This window comes from Parambassis ranga, chromosome 5, assembly GCF_900634625.1.
Source record: "Parambassis ranga chromosome 5, fParRan2.1, whole genome shotgun sequence".
Classification (NCBI taxonomy): Eukaryota; Metazoa; Chordata; class Actinopteri; family Ambassidae; genus Parambassis; species Parambassis ranga.
In genome coordinates, this window is record NC_041026.1 from 19,460,011 (window position 1) to 19,480,887 (window position 20,877).

The 20,877-nt window shown below is 38.5% G+C and overlaps 1 protein-coding gene across 29 annotated transcripts; it reads left to right on the plus strand.

The window, feature by feature from the left end:
• Positions 1-827: 827 nt before the first annotated feature.
• Positions 828-20,658, plus strand: znf740a (zinc finger protein 740a). 29 transcript variants are annotated; one of them, XM_028406979.1, is made up of 22 exons: positions 828-1,094; positions 2,833-2,995; positions 3,193-3,375; positions 3,824-3,970; positions 4,572-4,689; positions 4,937-5,020; positions 6,648-6,731; positions 7,458-7,541; positions 9,351-9,434; positions 9,806-9,895; positions 10,455-10,538; positions 10,843-10,926; positions 11,515-11,598; positions 13,642-13,725; positions 14,027-14,110; positions 14,439-14,522; positions 14,939-15,022; positions 15,518-15,601; positions 15,985-16,068; positions 17,235-17,318; positions 17,750-17,868; positions 17,969-20,658. In XM_028406979.1, the coding sequence occupies exons 2-22, from the start codon at positions 2,951-2,953 to the stop codon at positions 18,140-18,142; spliced, it is 2,052 nt and encodes a 683-aa protein (XP_028262780.1). In that variant the 5' UTR covers positions 828-1,094; positions 2,833-2,950; the 3' UTR covers positions 18,143-20,658. The 29 variants fall into 29 exon arrangements, with proteins under 29 accessions (XP_028262780.1, XP_028262779.1, XP_028262788.1 ...); XM_028406978.1 differs by lacking the exon at positions 828-1,094 and adding an exon at positions 1,230-1,438; XM_028406980.1 differs by lacking the exon at positions 828-1,094 and adding an exon at positions 1,231-1,438 and having other exon boundaries at positions 9,806-9,889.
• Positions 20,659-20,877: the final 219 nt, after the last annotated feature.

Consider the following 20,877-nt stretch of genomic DNA (forward strand, 5'->3'; position numbering starts at 1 on the left):
AGGCAGCACTATCCCAGGAATATTTGTTCAATACATCCCCTCAGTTTAAACAGTGGCATCAAAGTGTGGCCTCATCACTAAATAGTACTATATGTCTTGTCTAAAATAAAAAAATACAGAGGGGAACAAAACAAAAAATAACATGTCACACATATGCTTCCCAAAGCCACAAAGTCATACTCCGTTCACCAAATATCCAAGTCAAGAGTGCAGGGCTGAGCTGTTTTAACATACAATATGCTGATTTATTTAATTTCATCCAGTTATTATTAATTTTTATTCATTATTTCATAATATGGCAGCAACAAGAAAACAAATTCACACAGTTTTATTTTCATTTCGGTCACTGTGTTTTCCATTCTAGCCTGAACAGATGGAAAGCCTGTGTTTGCCAGACAAAGCAGGATGGGGCAGATCTACTTTAAATAGCACTATATGGTCAGCTCATTCATAGCCTATACTCTGATAATGTTACAATTATAAGTCACACACTTATCCCACACATAAATGATGTTTTTTGTGGTATACACACATACAAAAAGGGGCAGAATGCAGATTAGTAATCTATACAGAGACAATTGAATGTGACGTCATGGACAAAGGCGGCTGTTTAATATCATTAATTGTTCTATAATACTATGTATTGATGGCTATTTATACAAAAAATAATTATTACAATTAATTTGGCACAAGGAAGAGAATTGAAGCAAACAGATGGCAGCTGCAGCGCACTGATGCAGCCACTTCAACCTGCACGGCTTTCTGTCATTTTAAACCTTCCTTTATCATCTGCGTCTCCACCGTCTGCTGCAAACGGAGACAGACAGGGACACAACTACATACATCGCCACATAACGCTGCGTGGGCGTCACATCTCTGGAGCTGTTATTTAAAAAAATGGACTAGCAGGTTTCTCTCTATTCTTTCAAGCATCGTCCTGAGTTGATGGGGAGCTGACAGGAGAAGATGACCCTTTTCTCTTCGCTTGAGGAGGCTTCGTTGCTGCTGTGTGGGGGAGTGGGTTACATCCTGTGGCGTTTCCTGTGTTTGTAAACTAGACGGTACTGAAAACGTCGGGCGAGAGCAGCTGAAAGGTAGTCAGTTCTTTTTTATTATTACATGTTCGATGGGTTGTGTTTGTGCATTGAGTGGCCTGTTCTGTCATTACTAAAAACATCCTCGAGAAAAGCGCAAATGAAGTTACACAATATTATATAGCGGTAATGTTAGCCGTTGCTAGATGGCTAACAAATGTTAGCCTAATCGTCGGGAGGGGGTGGCACTCGCAGCGACGGCCATCGCGAATGTCTTTATTGCTCAGTCTAGTTTTGAACCACTTGAGCTTGTGTCTCGTACTAGTATTGGACTGAGAAGATTAATCGATCAATCTTGCAAAATATATATTATCGTTAAGCTGCAGAATCAATCCGATGACCAGGTGGGCAAAGAATTTGTTCGATTACTAGCGATAACATTACAGTGGGCGAGGGCGCCACCGAGCAGCTAGCTACTAGCTAGCTGGTGTTAGCCAGCTCGTTGAACATCAGCGAAACTAAGGTTGGGTTGGTCGGTAGATCGAAGGCCCTTAGTCAATGTTGGAAAAAAATGGCATTTGCTTTCAAAGCAACGTTGCATTTCGGTTATTGTAATGTGCATGTTTTTAACCAACATAACTTCAACAAATGTAATTTAACCGGTATCTGGAATCTTTGTTGTGTTTAATAAGCGTTAGCTGATGTTAGCTCTTTGCTAACGGACTGTTTTCCTAGCAACGTTAGCTAGCGTTAGTTAACCAACCCTAATGGCGAAGGCATTGTAGCGTTTTAGTGTGTTATCCTCTGCCTGGCTACCATTATTTATGTGGCACAGTCGTAAATGGTAACTCTTTCCTTCGTTGAATTTAATAACAATGGATTCGGTGATATATTGTCAAAGATCAGAAAAGCGTTAACAATATCGACCACTGTTTTCTTCAGTGGATTCATGGCCTCCTCGTTACATTCCACTTTAAGTTGTGCTGAGGTGAAACATATAAAAAGACGCTTCTCTCAGTATTCATGGAGCAATTGACTCATTCACATGCACGAAATACATTCTATTAGTTATGTTTGTGCCTATGAATGTGCAACTGTGTTATTGGGAAACATTCTTGGGAACGCCGTGTGTTTTTCTTTTGCTGCAACTCCAGCTCTCTGTGAGTCTGTGTGAATAACCAGAACATCCAGGCCTTGTCGTTTGCTTGTTGATCTGCAAGTTAATAACACGTAAACATTTGTGATAATTTAATTTAACTTTGGGGAAAGTTATGATTTACTAGTTTATGTTGGATTCAGCTTCAGATCCCTGACTGGTTGCAGCCCAGATTTAGATTAACAAAAAACTTCTTTAAGGAAAATAAACATCTTATCATTCAAGATATTAATGGTATAAAATGTCACTGCCAAAGCAACCACAAAAGTGTTTTACTGTGATTTATTAAAAAAAAGTAATTGTTGTATGAGTCAAATACCCGTTTTTGTTGTTGTTGTGCAATCTAAATAATATAAGATTTTATCATTTCTTACACATGTTACCTACCAGTAATACAGGTGGGATGTGTGGTTTTGGGCATAGTGTTATTCAAATTGAGGGAAAAACATAGCTGCCAGCTATATATACACAGTGAATAATTTAATATTAGCCCCAAATGGTACACCTAGTCTCTCTGTTGTCTGTTTTTATAAACTGCTAACATGCTCAGTTATGAAACAAAAGGACATTATGCAGCAAGTGGTACTGTTATTGTTGTAATTTAATGTTTGTCTGTTTCATCCACATCCTCCTCTTCCTCAGTTTTAATGCTAGATGAGTGAGGTGGGTGTGGCTTCCCACCAGCCTGACCATCCTGACTGACGGATCTCTGGATGACCTTGTCCCCACCCCTGTCCCTGCGCTCACATATACCACAGCAATGTCACATCTGCCCAGCAGCTCAGTCCGCGACCATATGAAATGGGTTTGTTTTAAAAACACCAAAGTGGTTACAAATAACTTTACTTGCAGTCTTGTGTCACTCAGGATGTTGTCATTGATGACTACCATGGCCATGTGATTGGCACTATTGTCTTAGATGCAGATCATTTCAAATTGCAGACTGGTTTAAATGTTTGATGTAGTTGGTAACATGTTTGTGTTCATTCTTGTTCATTGCAGGCAGGGCTGCTTGGCTGCGAAGCTGTCCTCTCCAGTATGGCCCTGATGCAGGCCAGCTCCATGGCAGCTCCACCCAAGAAAATGATGGCTCCGCTTGGCCATGGACCACCACAGAGAGAGGGACCTGATCGTGCTCCCCAGAGCCATATGATCCTTCCATCTGGAATGAGCTGTCCACCCCTGGTTAGGATCAACATAGGGAAATGTGAAGTGGAAATGGGGCTTTGCTTTTATGAAATTGAAAAAGTTTAATGTGGATGGAGTTTCATTCTTATTATCCTGCATTATAATAATTATGTATAATAAAAACTCTAGTAAAAGTCATTGTTTTAGAGGCTTTTTCTAGCTCATGAATGATTATCCATAAAATTATTGCAGATGAAGAGTGAAACAATACCACAACCAACATCAGAATTTATTCTGTCTTTAAAATGCGTTGGTGTAAAAAAACCAAAAAAAAAAACAGAATCATGCTGCCACCCACAACGGTCCTCTGCAGCTGGCAGTGGCAAAAAACGTACATAATAAAGATTCCGATTTATTACCTCATTTTCATTACATTCAGATGCTCAGTTTTAAAGGCAATAGCTCTGGATAAAGGAAATAATTCTTTTTTTTTTTTGCTTTTTAGCTCATCCGGAAGGAAGGTGAATTCCAAGCTCCCCGCCTGCTGGATGAAAAGGAGATGAGGGCCAACGAGGACATGCAGCAGAAAAAAAAGAACAGGAAATCAGTAACGCCCTGTAAAGTGAGAGAACAAGAAGGAAGGGGAGGGAAGGTCAGTGGGTAAAAGTGCTAAAACGGGGATAGGTTGATTTGTTTTTAAATTTTTCATTCATAGCAAAAATTTGACTTTAACTCTTTTTTTTGTTAGTGTTAAACTCTCTATTCAAGTGTGCCTGACTTGGAGCTTTCATGTGAGCACATTTTGTTTGTGTGGGGGTGGGGGGAGGAGTTCAGGGAAGATGTGGAGGGGGTGGAGGATCTCCAGAGAGGAAAGAGGGGGAGGGGAGTGGAGTGAAGCAGAGCACAATAACTGCAGTTGTGTGCATAACTGGGGGAGCAGTAACATGAGGGCGTTAGGCCATTGGCAGAAATTGAGGGGTGTTTCTCAATTCTAATGTTAATTACATGTAGTTAAAAACAAACTTTAATATTGACTATGAGTTATTTTAAAGATAATTTAGGTTTGGGGAGAAAATAAAATAAAGACTTTTGTGTCTTTAGATTGTAAAATATTTAAGCCAACTTTTTAGTAAGAATAAACATTTTAGGATTTTTATCTAGCTCTGGGTTCTTTAAACTGCATTTGTGTGTAAAATGTGTAGTATGGTGCTCTCTTGAGGTGCTGTGTTTAACCACTGTTCTCCTCTCCATAGGGCGCAGGGGATGAGAATGGCCCATCATCCAAAGTGCAGAAAAACTTTATTTGTGATCACTGTTACGGAGCGTTTAGAAGTGGATACCACCTGAAGAGACACATCCTCATTCATACAGGTATGGGTCGAGCTTGGAACATCTCCAGTTCACATTTAAGCACAGAACAGCTTTTATTGCCAAAATACATGAATGAATCTGTTGAAATAGGGGCTGAAAGCCTGAGTTGGACTGAATCTAGGAGTGTGCAGCAACTGTGAGATTTTTGCAATGGCCTTGCTTAAAACCTTGTCTGGTATTAGCTTTTGCCTCACAGCTAATTAGTATCTGTGGGGACTTTTACTAAAACTGGTGCTCTTCGGTTTAGGGGAGAAGCCATATGCTTGTGCCGTATGTGACATGAGGTTTATTCAGCGTTACCACCTGGAGAGACACAGCCTCATTCACACGGGTATGCGTCCTTTAACCGTACCCATACTACATAAACCTGACTACTAATGTAGTCTGTCATTTTGATCAATGGACAGATGCTCAGGGTTCATTTTGTCTGTGGACAGTAATTTCCAACAAAGCCATCCCCAAATCTGTTCAGCCCAAAATATGATGCACAGTCTTCTCAATATTTGTCCCCTACACAATTGAATTTTTTTACTGAAGGCAGTGTGACACATTGCGGTCCAGTAGTCCAGAGTCCACTATTAAAAACTCTTGTTCACCATTTCCAGTGGGTACTTCTTCCTTTGGATGTCCCTCTGACATAAGTGTAGGTTACATTCTGCCAGATGTTAGTATTAGGTGGGTGCTCATGTGTCCTTGTTCAGAATGTTGTGGAGTTCAGTTCAGGTGACTGTTGAGGTCTCTGTTGTGACTTTTTTGCAAACGTGGTGCATATTCAAACTTTGATTTGTCTGTAAAAACAGCTTTGTCTGTGTGTGTTTGGAGTTGTGTTGTTTGTGCAAATGCCCTTCGGTCTTGCAAAGATGTGTGCCTGATACACTGGTCTCCTTGTAGTGTTTTAAGCAATAATTCTATATTTTTTGCAATAAAGCAGTTCCTGCATGCTTTCTAAATACATTGTTTAATTCAATGCTTTATGTGGTACAGCTTAAAAAATGTACAACAAATTGCATCTGTCCACCCTCTCCCTTACCATATCATACACACCTCTGTGGAGGCACACTGGCTGCTTATTTCTTCAAGTGTGTCATGTGTTCATTTAGACACAAAGTCTTTCTTGCGTGCAGTCTCTGGAGAATGTTTAGCTGTCGATTCGTGAGAGAAAACTTCCTACCGTCTCCTCAAGATGCACTTGACTCCACAACATTGATTTCCTTAAAACCTTAACAGAGCAGTTGGAAGTATGTTAGATTTTCAGCTCACCACCACTAGAGACATAAAGGTCACTCCAATCCTCACCCTGTAGAACGAAGATTTTTACGTTTGGCTACATCGACACATTTTAAGTTAACATTAAACAGTTCTCTAAATAAGGCTTTTTTATAGTGGACTTGAAAGTGGACTCAAACTTGTGGACCCTAGGGTATGAATTCTTAAAGCCCAGGCTGCAAAACATTTCATCTATATATTTTGATGTAGTTACGTTGTCAGTGAAAAAACTGCATGGACATCAAAGGACTATGTTTTTTATGTTTTTATATCAAATGGAAATTGAGGGCTTTGCATAGTGTCAATATTTGCATTGCACACTTTACATAAAATTCTTTGTTTTTCATTGTTTAAGAAGTATGCACGGTGGGTAAGTCAACTTCCAACCTAATTGTTCTTCCAAATCTGTGATCAGCTGCCCAAGTATTCACAGCAGAAATGCATCAATAGTAAACTAATGTTGAACAAATCTATCCCAACTAAATTGGCATGGCTTTTGTGCACATATATATACATATATATATGTATTATTTTATTCCAACATCTAAATGGTTTGAGTAAGCGCTTGAGCTTTGTGGCAACACTGCATCTGTTCCTTCTGTTTTCCACTCAGATTTTGTGATTTCTTTTTCTATATATTCACCTTATTGATTAGATTGACTAGCTAATAATTGTATGCTCTGTGTGTGTAGGGGTGAAGCCGTACGCTTGTTCCATGTGTGACATGAGGTTTTTCCAGCGTTACCACCTGGAGAGACACAAACTCACTCATACGGGTATGCGTCCTTTTACCGTACCCTAATTAAGCCTTGAAACTTTTTTAAAGAAAAAAAATCCGTGAACAAAACTACAAAAATACATTGTGCCTAAAAAGCAAAAAAATTAGAATCGGCGCAATTGCACTCAAGTTGTCTAAAAAAGTTACATCTTAAGTTGTGAGAATATTCTTGTTTGAGTTTTGTTTTTTATACGTGGGACTGGGACGTTTGTTAAGTGCAGGCATTAGTCAACTGGCCCAGTAGAGTAACATTTGAAATGCATGTTAGCACTAACGGATAGTACCAACAACATAGAAATTCCAAATTGTAATTTCTACACAGTATGATGCAAAAAGTACAAGGCAGATATGTTATAAACAACCTGACATTATCATTAATTGCTTTTGTGGACCTTTCAAAGTGCATTATCCCTTTTGTACCATTGTTCTGCACCATATCCCTTTTTCTTTTATTTTCCCTGTTTATAGCGTTTTGCCGATATAAGCTACAGCAACGACCACATATTTCGTTACATAACCTTTGGTGGTATAGGCACTTTATAAGATTTAGTTGTTTTATAAAAAAATACTGAACAGAAATAAAACAAATCAGCCCTTCCAAAGAAGCTTGATAACAATGTAAAACGCCTGTCAAGTCCCAGCATGCTAACCTTTCTGTAAATGATTCTTCCTTTTGATGCTAAAAGAACATCTTAGCTAATATTTTGATACTTTGTGTATGTAGGGGTGAAGCCGTACGCTTGCTCCATGTGTGACATGAGGTTCTTCCAACGTTACCATCTGGCAAGACACAGCCTCACTCATACTGGTATGTGTCTGCTTAAACTAGCTCATTAGCAAGAGGTGTTCCAGAAGTTTCCAACTATTTTTTCCCTGCTTTATAGAATTTTGCTGATATAAGCTTCAGTATTCGACCACATATTTCGTTACATAACTCAGGGTGATTTAGGCGCTCGGTAGTATTAATAAAGCAACAAAATGGAGTTTGGGGAAATTGCTCACAGGCTCCCCCTACATCCAGTGCTCAATCCCACTGTTGTAAAACTTGTTCATAGGAACTTCCCCTTTAAATGATGTAATGCATGCGTATTTTTTTTACACACTGATGGAAAAGGAACCAAGATATCTTATAAACAATAGCATCCACAGATAACCACTTTAACTCACATAACTTGGCTTATCATCATACACTGAGGAGTGGACAGTCTCCCTTTCACAGCCCAACAACAAATGAGCTTGTGACACAGATGCCCTGTCACTGCCTGTGGACACTTACACATTTATCTTTGTTACTCATTCATTTGCCTTAAATGCATGCACAGAGACACTGCTATACAAGCCATTCATTTCATTCACACATGTCCATAGGGTTCATCTCCATGCATTTATACCTGACACTCACTTGCGTCACACACACATCATTCATTCACTCGCTTGCATACACAAACTCATACACACAGTGCACTTAAAATCCAAATAGCCAAATCAACTGTTTGAGTAGAGTGCTATGGTTTCTAAGGTGTTTACCCGTGTTTACCTGTGTGGCTTATCACTTATTAATCCAACAGCAACAAAGCCACATGGACATTAGTCTTGTATATTTTTGTCTTTCTGCTCTCGCCAATAAGCCTAAGCCGGTCTAGTATTCACAGTTCTTTTGGCTTTTGCTTGGTTACGTTCTCAGTTTCCTTTCCTTGTCCTCTGACAAGATCTTATTTGGCTTCTTTTTTGCTCTGCCGTAACATCCTCTGAGAAAATAACATAACTACATAACTTCCATCTATTGTTAGCTGACAGCTAACTTCACTTTTAAACAGCCGTAGTGACCTTTGCCTGACGTATGCTATAAAAGAGGTTGTATGTATAGTATTTCCTCCCCGAAACATATAGTCACATAGTGTTGCTGCAGGAACTTCAGACTTGCTAAGGCTATGGAGGATGGACCACTCACACTGTTATGACTTGATATGCCTCTAAAATAATTTTGTAGGCATTATTTTAAGGCAAAAAAAATATACTAAACATAATATCACCTAAAACAAGCTGCACGTTTCAATGCTTGCAGTACTAGAGTGTGGTGGCAAAGTATTGGATACATTTTATGCATTTTTCATTGACTAATTTTGTTTCAGTAGCCTATGCCTTTTAAACTGGGCCTTGAAGTAGCTGATTGGCTTGGGCCATGGTATACCATGGGAATAGTCCTTTGATGTCCACATTTATTTAATAGCTGCACAGCTTATGCTTCATCTGTCTGACATTTTAAACTAAGATGTTTGTTATATAATTGCACCAGTGCTTGTGGCTCAGATTAGGTTGAAAGCTTTTAAATGTTAAAGCAGATCATCACTGTGGTTTGCTAGACATGTAATTTGTTTCTTCACTATATTGCTGCAGAAATCTCTTTTACCATGTTGCTTTTTTGTTTTTATAAAAAAAACCCCGACAGAACAGAATTATACTGAACAGAAATAAAACAAATCAGCCCTTCCAAAGAAGCTTGATAACAATGTAAAACGCCTCTCAAGTCCCAGCATGCTAACCTTTCTGTAAATAATTCTTCCTTTTGATGCTAAAGGAACATCTTAGCTAATATTTTGATACTTTGTGTATGTAGGGGTGAAGCCGTACGCTTGCTCCATGTGTGACATGAGGTTCTTCCAACGTTACCATCTGGCAAGACACAGCCTCACTCATACTGGTATGTGTCTGTTTAAACTAGATAATTAGCAAGAGGTGTTTCAGAAGTTTCCAACAATGTAAACAGATTCAGGGAGACTAAACTGACTAGCTGCTTCTAAGTGTCACATTCAGTACTGAGATGTATGCAGACATGTTTCAGTAGTAAAATAATAGAATACATGCATACATAGTGGAGCATTTTAGTCTAAATCATTTTATTTCCTTCCGTGTGGAATGCTCTGCTTTATTCTATGTAGTCACTACTTTTTCTTTGTCTCAGGCTGATGTTGTAATCTGTAGAAATGATGGAAGAGATATTCAGTGGTTGATGGTTATGTGTTGAATTTTTTTCTGTTTCTAGCTCATATTTACATACTTTTATGTGTGTAGGGGTGAAGCCATACGCTTGCTCCATGTGTGATATGAGATTTTTCCAACGCTACCACTTGGCAAGACACACTCTCACCCACACGGGTACAAGTTTTCCTTATCCCTCTCACAAGACATTATCAGGGCTTTGTAGACATGTATTTGTGCATCATTTACCTGTGATCAGAGCCGGAAGTAAGCTAATTGTATTTCATATTACACAATCAATATTCATGATTTTATTGTAATAACCACTATTTTTTTGTCCAGCTGTTTGTACTGTGGGTATGGGTTTTCCATTCTTTGCTATGCTCTTCCCCAAATATAACAGTTTACCTTTTGAGTCTCTTGTTAAGTAAATATATTTATTTAATATATTTCAGATGATCACACAGTCATATTAAGGGTGCCTTTCAGTTACTGGACTGGCAATTCCCATATAACCTAGATTTGTGTGGTACTTTACACAGCACCTTGATTTGAGTCTAAATATTTAAATGGCCTTTGCAAAGCATATAGACACTTAGAGTAGAGAGCTGAATGTATTGATTGTGGCAACACAGTGGTGCACTGCTTTTAGCATGTGTGGATTCATAGTATAAGTTAGTGTGTCCTATTAAGATTTATTGTGTTGTTTTTTGTTACAAAATACTTTGCTCTGTGTGTGCAGGGGTGAAGCCATATGCTTGCTCCATGTGTGACATGAGATTTTTCCAGAGATATCACCTGGCAAGACACACTCTCACCCACACGGGTACAAGTTTTACTTATCCCTCTCACTTGACAGCATCAAGGTTTTTTCAGTCATTTGCCTGTATGTTTGCATCATTTACCTGTGAGCATAGTGTTAGGAGCAGTTTTTATATATAGACTTTCTACATTATGCAATCTATAATCTTTATGAAATTTTAAGAACTCTTAGCTTTTTCTTCCCCTGCACTGCTCTTTGTTAGTTAGCTATGAACATGGTTCAGATAGTCTAACAGTGATAAATGAATGTAAAACAAACCATCTTGTGCACATAGTTAATTGAAAATTTTGGTGCTGTATGCATTTAGGGGTGAAGCCATACGCTTGCTCCATGTGTGACATGAGGTTCTTCCAGCGTTACCATTTGGCAAGACACAGCCTCACTCATACTGGTATGCTTGATTAATTGTTCACCTTTCATACAAACCATTTACACTTGTTTTTATTGATTACCCCCCTCTTCATGTAAAAGCTCTGTAATGATGCCATTCTTGATAAATGAAATCCCTCTTCTAAAAATGTTAAATGGAAGTTTTAGGCTTTGTTGGAAAACTGTCCACTGAAAAAGTGACTCTTATCATTTACACTGTAATGGTACTTTTGCATGTGTATTATTGAGTACTGTATATATATATATATATATTCAATGAAAGACACATTACACTAAAAAGCTTTTATAAGTTCCGGCATCAAATGTCTCAATGGCCATTAATAGAAGCTATGTTTCCTGAGATTTTATCAGACATGTAGAAAAAAGTTTGGCCTCATAAAATACAAGTGTTTGATTGCTGGAGGACTTGAGTATGACTCGAGTTTCCCGATGGATGTTGCATCTTCATTTGAGATGTCTGCAGACCTGTTTTTGGTGTAATGTCTCTTATCAGTGATGGAGCATGCAGTAATAAATTATTACCTCAAGTATTTAATTATCAGCTTCATACATGTGTTGAATGTATCTAACATTGTTGTGTTCTGTTTAGGGGTGAAGCCCTATGCTTGTACTATGTGTGACATGAGGTTTATACAACGTTACCAACTGGAGAGACACAGTCTTACTCATACAGGTATGTCCTTCTATTTATTTTTTCATTTTTAATTTTGGCAACTCTCTCTACTGGTCATGCATGTGCCCCGCATTAATGTTTACATGGCTGCTTCAAACTCGAGTTTGTATTGCTTTTTGTCACTAAACTGTCAAGTTCTAATCTGTTACGTAGCATTTTTAATAAATTTCACAAGGGAAGTAATGTGTCCCCTATACTTTGTATATGAAATGACATGATGACCTGGAAGCAAAATATCAGCACTGCTGTGTTGACATTTTGCTTTCAGGTCATACAGATTCCAGTTCATACAGATTATTTTACCCAGAAATGTCCATGATAACAGCCAGTTTCTAGAAAAAGACTATTGTTATGATCAAAAGGTGGGAAAAAAAATAAAATAATAAAAATAATAAAAATCTCTGCTCTCTGTCTAAAAAATAATATAAACATAAAATAGTCCTAAAAGGATGACAGATTTTTAAAATGGCATGAACTGGATAAACTGGGTCACCAAAGGCATTTACTGTGAAGGAGATGCAGGTGTGTGATTCCTTAGCCTATTTATTGTGCATTTGAAAAACTAAAAATAAACAAGAACCTGATTTCCATTAGCTCATCTGGGGTTTTCCAGCTACACATACAGAGGGTGAGTCCTTCTTATTGAAACGGCTGTTTAGATTCAGAGCTACACATTTGGAGTGCAGTCTTTGAAAGGAAATTCTGTTGCACTGTTTTCAACAATGCAACCTGGGTCCTAATTCTGAGCAGTCAGCATTTTGACAGGCATAGATCTGGTTCTCTATGGAAGGAAAAAAACACTATTTCTGAACCATCCCTTAGAAAACCCTGGTGGAAAAGAGTTACATGTAGGGTCCTACAATGGGACATTTCTTCCATTAAAAAAGAATGACGTAATGTGACTGCTCACACAGCTTAGTCTTTGTGTCATTTCACATTCAAAGTAAAGGTTAGAAACATTCCTGTTGTATTGAATAGTTGAGTATATATTTTAATGTGATATCTTTGATTTTAGGGATATTCTCTTTTATATCCTTTTTAACACTATAGCTTTTTGAAGATAAGATAAAACAGTAAGACCCCGTTCAGACTTGTGTAATCAATCCAGCTAGAGCAGGACTCTTTTTTTGTTTTTTTAATATACATTTTTCTTAATCTGAACAGCCCAAATCCGGTTAAAGCCAAAATCGCTGAAATCTGGCTATGGTCTGAATGCAAAGGTCCAAATACGGAGGAATAAACTGTGTTTTGGGGCAACCAAAAAAATCAAAGAAATCAAACCGCATGATGCATGCGCACACCCTGTCCCACCCCGGTCTGAAAGGGGTCTGAATTTTATGACAACAAAGATGCTGGATAGAGCTTGATTGAGCACAGACACATGTGTGCAATAGCTGAATCTGAAAGTGGGTTTGAACATATCCGGCTTGAAAAGCAATCCAAGTTCGATCCCACTCTGGCTGGATTGACTTTCCCCAGTCTAAACAGGGTCTAGGTTTGTTTTTGCTTCTGTGACAGGCTAGGTTCTGTTGGTTGGTTTTCAGAGCTTTTTTGTTATTATGAGTTTCTCTGCTAATTACTGTCAAACTTGATGTTTGCCAACTGCCTAAAATTGTCCAACCTATGCAATCAGCGTGATAAAAATTCATATATACACTGACAAAGCTATTCTGAGAAATTTGGTTGCATTATGTTGAAATTACGTGGTCACACACATCTATTGGTGTTAAAAACATTTTGGAACCTAGTTGAAATGTGCCCACTAAGGACCTGGACTTGGATTTTTCCTCAATTATTTGACTGAAGATTTCGTTGGCTTTCTTGGTTTGAAAAATAGAAAAACAAATCCCACACCCTTCACAATTTTACTTGTGATATTGTTGTATCCAATTGGAATAGCAGATTTTTGAAAGATACTGGGAATTCCAGTTTAAACAAAGCGCTGATAAGTGCAGCCAAACTTTACTAAACGATAAGTAAAGTTGAACACCATTTTTGGCAGTTGAGTTTTTTCATGCTAAAGTTGGTACTTTGTGTGTATAGGGGTGAAGCCGTACGCTTGCACCATGTGTGACAAGAGGTTTTTTCAGCGCTACCATCTGGCGAGACACAGCCTCACTCATATGGGTATGCGTCTGCCAATCTTAACCCAGTCACAAGATTAGGATGCTTCAACATCTGTATGCTTGATCTAGTCTTGAATAACTGTATTCATACACATTTTCCGAGATTTACTCTAAGTGTAATCTCTATTAGGTGACATTCATATGTTGTGTAAGTCAATTTTTAGAGTCCAGAGCATATATCATATTGAGCCTTGTAAATTACTGTAGGGTATGACATTGGTTATTAACCACAGATATCAATTTAGCTGACATTTCATTCAGGATCACAGATTTATTTATTTTTCTTGATGCTCTGCGTTTAGGTGTGAAACCTTATGCTTGCACCATGTGTGACATGAAGTTTTTTCAACGTTACCACCTGGCAAGACACAGCCTCACTCATACGGGTATGGGTCCGTGCACCGTGCCCATGACATTCAGTGTTAGAAATCAGTGTGCACACTTTTGTTAGTCCGCATAAGACTTCTGCCTGTTTATATTTAAGGTACATGTCAGTATCCTGTCAAGTTTGAACACGGTTTCATAGTGTGTTAATGTTAGCTAATAGGTTCAGCAGGTTAAAAAATGGATAAAGTGAAGGTATTATGAGAAGAGTTGTTTTTGCATGAATTGGCAATTGTGTGGTTAATAACCAATAGTGTTAACATTCATTCCTAATTTAGAAAACAAATGAAAGTGAAGCAAAGTATTATAATATTGCTACTTTGCATTTAGGTGTGAAACCTTATGCTTGCACCATGTGTGACAAGAGGTTTTTTCAGCGCTACCACCTGGCGAGACACAGCCTCACTCATATGGGTATGCGTCCGCCCACCTTACCCATGTCACTGAGATCAGACTGCACTCACACTAGGGCAGACACACAGTCAGCCATCTGTGGTAGTTGTTGACTTTCTTTATAAACTGACCACGAGAATGATCACGCTTACCCAACTTTATGTGCATAAATGTAATGAAGTATAGGACTGCAACATCATCAGCTCATGTGATGTGTTAAGTTGTGGATTCGAAAATTGGTTTGATGCGTTCATCATTAGAATTGGACGAAAAATGTTATCACAAGAAATGATTCCCTGAAAATGAAATTCAGAGTCAATTAATGACAGTGGTTAACAACCCATCAATTCTAACTAGCTGTAAAGTATAATGCTTATTGATGGATTGTAAACACAAAAAAACAGTCTGAAAATAATACCTTAATGCTCTGCGTTTAGGTGTGAAACCTTTTGCTTGTACCGTGTGTGACATGAGGTTTGTTCAGCGTTACCACCTGGCGAGACACAGCCTCACTCATACGGGTATGCGTCAGTGCACCAGCCCTTTTCACATTGTGTAGGTCACTATCACAGTCTTTATTGTGCCAGAGTCAGGGGCGTTAACAGGTAATTCACTTAATTCAATTTTATAGCACATTTGGGCCAATGCTTGTAAAAGTCTGCTTTTAAACTCTCTGTGCAGGTGCACACAGATTTGCTTTGAGACAAAAACAAGTGTATTGATTAATTATTGACAAAGTCCCATTTTAAGCTTGTAGTATGAAATGCACAGAGGTAGGATTCTTGCACACAGTGCCCATAAGTATAATTGTAACTGGATAATGATATTTTTTTGTAATGTAGCCAAAATGGTCAGTTTTTGTCGTTATTTGTTCCTTTTTTGGTCAAACATTTGACACATTAACCTGTTTTTGCATGAATTGGCAAATATGTGGTTCATAACCAATAGATTAGGTATATACTGGTAAAGAATGGATACTGAGGTAAAGTAATGTTATATTGCCACTTTGTATTTAGGTGTGAAACCTTATGCTTGCACCATGTGTGACAAGAGGTTTTTTCAGCGCTACCACCTGGCGAGACACAGCCTCACTCATATGGGTATGCGTCCGCCCACCTTACCCATGTCACTGAGATCAGACTGCACTCACATATGTTCAGGTTTCTGAGGCTGTCATTTCTATTCTGTAAATATAGTGCATCATTGTTAATGAAGTCTATGTTTGTACATGCAAGGCTTAGCATAGGACTGTGATATCATCAGCTCATGAGATGTGTTTAGTTGTGGATTGAAATTTGATTAAGTTGGATGAATTGATTTACAGGGAAAAACATTAAACCTTAATGCATTCTTTGTAGGACAATTTTGTATCACTTAAAACAGTGGTTAACAGCCCATCAATTGTAAATAGGTGTTTTAAATACATAGCAGATTAATTGTGAAACAGGGTGATGAAAATAACATATTGATGCTCTGCGTTTAGGTGTGAAACCATTTGCTTGTACCATGTGTGACATGAGGTTTGTCCAGCGTTACCACCTGGCGAGACACAGCCTCACTCATACGGGTATGGGTCCGTGCACCTGCCCCTTCTCACAATGTATACAGTACTGTGCAAAGGTTTTAGGCACTAAATCCAAACCAAAAGAGAACGTTGTCAAAGATAATGTGATTAATGCATTGTTTACATTACTAGACTTCATGCGAACCACTGCATATAGACCCAAAGTATTTGGCAGATGATTGTTCCGACGTCCAGGTGTCCTTTGTCTCTTGGTCTAACCCCGTTCTCACTAAATGGGCTCCTAATGTCCCTGCCCCACCACCCCCCTGTTTGTGGTTGTTGTCATGCTGTGGTACTAATTTGGAAGTGCCCCAAGGTTGACATGCCACAGAAATGCCTAAAACCTTTTCACAGCACTGTGGATCACCTTATAGTCCTAAGTGTGCAGTATGAGGTATACATTAATGTGGTCGCCAAACGGAGTTACTTTAAATAAATCACATCGTGATTGATTATTCTCATAGATCTATTTGAAAATCGATTGTTGCCCACCCAAACTGCTGTATTTTGGTTATAATAATTATAAATCTTACACTCTCCTGGTGTTCTGATTCTGATAATAATACTTGTCCTAGTCTGCAACACCCCCCCCCCCCCCCCACTCCCTAGTTTACATTTGATCTGTTTCTAAAAGTGTTGCAAAGATACACAAAAGATACACCATTATTGGATCTTGCTCACACACAAAGGTGCGTTGGTGCTGAACTCTGCTTCCTAAAGTAGCTAAGTGTACCCGAAAATATAATGTAAAAATACTTCCATAGTTCTTTAAAAAATGTTTTTTTCAGACATTCTTGTGCTAATTTAGTCAGTGAGAATTTCTTATATGGCATAATGTTTTTTTGTTTTTTTGGCAAAATCTTGGAAGGTTATAAATTTAGAAAAACTAATAACTCCTGGTGCAAAGTCAAACCATAGTAGTATAACTGTACAGGTGTTGCTGAAACAATATAATGCTGCACATTTAACCGAGGATGTCACTGAAATGCGTTGACATAATGTCAATCTCATACCGCACATTAGACAAGACACATGTTTTATCTTATCACTTGCATGATTAAACACCTACTGAGTTACCTCTACAGATATTTCAGTCCTAGAGCCAGGTTAAATCTGAAAGTTTTTTTGCATGTGAGTGGTAGGGCTAATATATTGCTCTGTGTGTGTAGGGGTGAAGCCGTATGCTTGTTCCATGTGTGACATGAGGTTTATTCAGCGTAACCACCTGGAGAGACACAGCCTCACTCATACGGGTATGCGTTCCTTTACCGTACCCCTGTTACTGAGAAAGGAACTGACGCTTCGCAGCTTCATGGGGGTCACAACAAACTCGAGTTTGGATTGTCAAGTCATTTGATGGGATGTTGAACCAGTCTCCAAAAAAAAAAAAAAAAAAAACTCGCCCAAATTTGTGGGGCTGCTATGATGCGTAGATCTGGGCCATGAAAATGAGAAATTCCACTCTGATCTACACATAATGAGTTGATGACGAAGCCTTTACAGATGCTGAAAGTACACTGTTGAAACTGTTACACTGAAATTCACTGATTAGATTTTTGTTTCTACTTTTTTTTTTTAAATGTATTGTGCTGAGAAAGATTAGTAATTTAAAAAACTGCACACAGCTTGTTTGTGCAAGACACTAAAACTGACGCATTGACTGTGTATTTGTGTGCTCTTTTAGGAGAGAAGCCATTTGCTTGTGACATGTGTGATATGAGGTTTATTCAGCGCTACCACCTTGAGAGACACAAACGTGTCCATAGTGGGGAGAAGCCTTACCAGTGCGAACGATGCCAGCAGGTATGTTTGAAAAAGCATATAGAGCAAACTAATGCTAAATTTAAGGGATAAAATGTATTCTTTTTAAATGACTAACTTTGTCTAATTACTCTTTCTAAAGAACTTTTCACGCACAGACCGGCTGTTACGGCATCGGCGGTTGTGCCAGGGTCGTGGCGTAGCCAAAGTAGAGAACCAGCCGTGCTGCGAACCACGCCCCTATCCCCAAGAACCCCCACCAGCACCCCCAACCTGGAGTCCCCTGCATCCACCCCCAGGTCGGTTGGCTGTCTGACATTCCATCTTCCCTGCATCCACAACACCACCAGAGATGGGACAAGCCACAGGGTTTCTTCTCCTCAGCTCTGTGCGGAGTGGCACCACACTCTAGCTCAGACTGATCTTTGCAGCTCCAGTCTTGGGATTAACGATGACAGTGGGACATTTGTGTTTTTGTTGACTTTTTACTGTTTTTCCTTTTCCTCCCTGTTTTTTTTTTGTTTTTTTTTTTAAAGATAAGACTTTTCTGTGATGAACAGTGGTCCTGTTTTGTACTTAATCTATTTGATTTTTTGCAAAAAAGAAAAAAGTTTTTATTGTTGTTAAAAAAAAATACTGGCATTTGGTGGTACTCGGGAAAGGGCACTGGGTATTGTTTATCCTGACGTGAACAATGGGATGCAGTGGTTTAAAAACAAAGCATTTGACCCCTTTCTAATTCTTTATGTGGCCGATTTTTTTTTTTTACTTAAAAGGACTGTCACTGAAGTCAGAATAAATAAAACTGAACTTTGCTTCCAGATAAAGCAGGGAAAATTCCCATGTTTAGAGTTTGCGTTCCACTGCAGCCAACATTACAGTGTTGACCTGAAAGCAGTGCCTGGTCGTAATAATTTTATTGTCTTTATCCCAATGGAAGGTCCAGTTTTAATGACTTTGTGTAAATAATTGCAAATGTTTATTATTATTTCACTATAAGACTTAAGTGATGGTTCTTTTTCTTGCACAAAATGGGCCAATAAGAAACTAAAAATTAGAATTGGGTTCAAATACAGTCTTACCACAGTCACAGTCGAGTCCTGAGGAAACCTGAGTGACTTTGTGTGTGATTAAGAACATAACAAAAGTAATATCAGTAACTGTAAATCATGACTTCCAAGTAATGGAGGTTTAGAAAACAACTTTTGGGTCACAGGAGTGTCACGTGTTTAATGTCTTGTGGCGAGTGTGACATGCTGATGACTCAGGAAACGGAACTGGACGGCAGCCTTAGTGAGTCCATCTTCCACATGTTCTGAGAGTACAGTATGTGCTATTGTATTTGCAGTTGTTTTGAAATATATACAAGTATCTCAAAGTACAATAGCAAGAAACGTCTCTCCATAGACCCTGGTGTAAAGGGATGCAGGTCGGCCACTTAGTCCCATTACATTTGTACAGATTATCACATTTTGAGATTAGCGGGGGTATACAAAATCTTGTGGCCTTAGTATGTTTTTTTTCTTTATTTTTTTCATTTGCCTTTTTCTCAGCTGTTTATTATTGTGGATCAGATGTATTTACTAGCCTTTCATCAACATGTTACATTTTTTTATCCTAAAGCTGTCATGGTTACTGAATGTTGACGGCTTCAGTGGCGCTAAAACAGACTAATGTGTTCTTTTATTGAGAGGTTGTCTTTGATATTGAATATTTTGAGGTCATTGTTACGATAACAGTGTGATACAGTATATAATCCCACAGGAACCCCACCCCCACCCAAACTCTCCCTGGGAGTTGGACAGTCCTTGTGAAAAGTCAGTAGTGCTAAATTGTTTCCTACTGCCGTGCTTTGGCTGGTCGCAGATTCTGCTACACACTAACAAATGCCTTCTCATCCAAATATTATGTGGTTGGTGTGTAATATTGGATGTTTGTCATGTCATTGGATTTAGCCTTAAGTAAGTTGCAGAGTCACGAGTAATCATTGTAGTGCTAAATGATGTTTCAGCGAACGATTTCTTTTACCAATGATCATACTCTGTGGAAGTCTGACAGCAGAAATGAACAGAACAGTCCGGGCTCTCGGGGGCTTCTTTTGCTGTGTGTTTAAGAATTTCTCAAACTTGATCCTTGCTGTGACTGGAAAGGTAGCGATCATATTATCCTGCGTTGTAACACAGATGTCTGAGTGGGAGGAATAATTTGTTGGTGACTTTGATCTGAATTGATCACACTGAGGTCCAGATATGTCCAGATAGGCATGATGGGGGAGATAGAGTCCCGCAGTGCTGTGTCAGGTGTTCAGTACAAACAGTTTACCGAGTTGTTTTACCACAAGTATTAATGGAAAGCTTTTTTTAAGTGGTTAAATGTGTGATGGTTACCGTGTGCACAAATAATGGGGTTCGGTTTTTTAACATGACTTGCTGAGAGAAAGAAAATCTCCTGAAGCTAAGGGGCCAAGTTTGAGAAATGCAAAGACTTGTTGTGGAAACACTATTCCAACTCTGAGGAAGGGAAACTGCTACATACTGAAAGTGGCTAAAGGGCAATACAGTATATCGTTGACATCACTTGTTAATACCTTTTTGTCATTTCTTGTTTTTAGTATCCTTATTGTTAAAATGCAATAGTCTTCAGATCATTTCTTTAAAGTTTGAGGTTTCATTTCTTTTTCAGACGGATGAAATTATGTGTCTGAGTTTCTCATCGCATTTTGATGATTGTTTCAAGGACCTTTTTTATTGAAATTGTAAACACTGGAGTGAAAGGAAAAAGACAAAAAAAGAGATATGGATATTTTTTCCTTCAAACTGTACTAGATTTTAGGTTTTAGACAAAGCTTATTTCTCCTCAACTCGACACAGAAGGTGGACAGGACAATTTGGATCAGTACAGTTGAGAGGCCCAGTATGTTTGACATTAGAGGCAGTAGTACCACAAGAAAATGTTTTCTTTCTTATACAAAGTCCCTGGTATTTGTAGTAAATTATATTGATAATGGTATTAGATGAACAGCAGCATAACAGTAGCTTTCACAGATTAGTT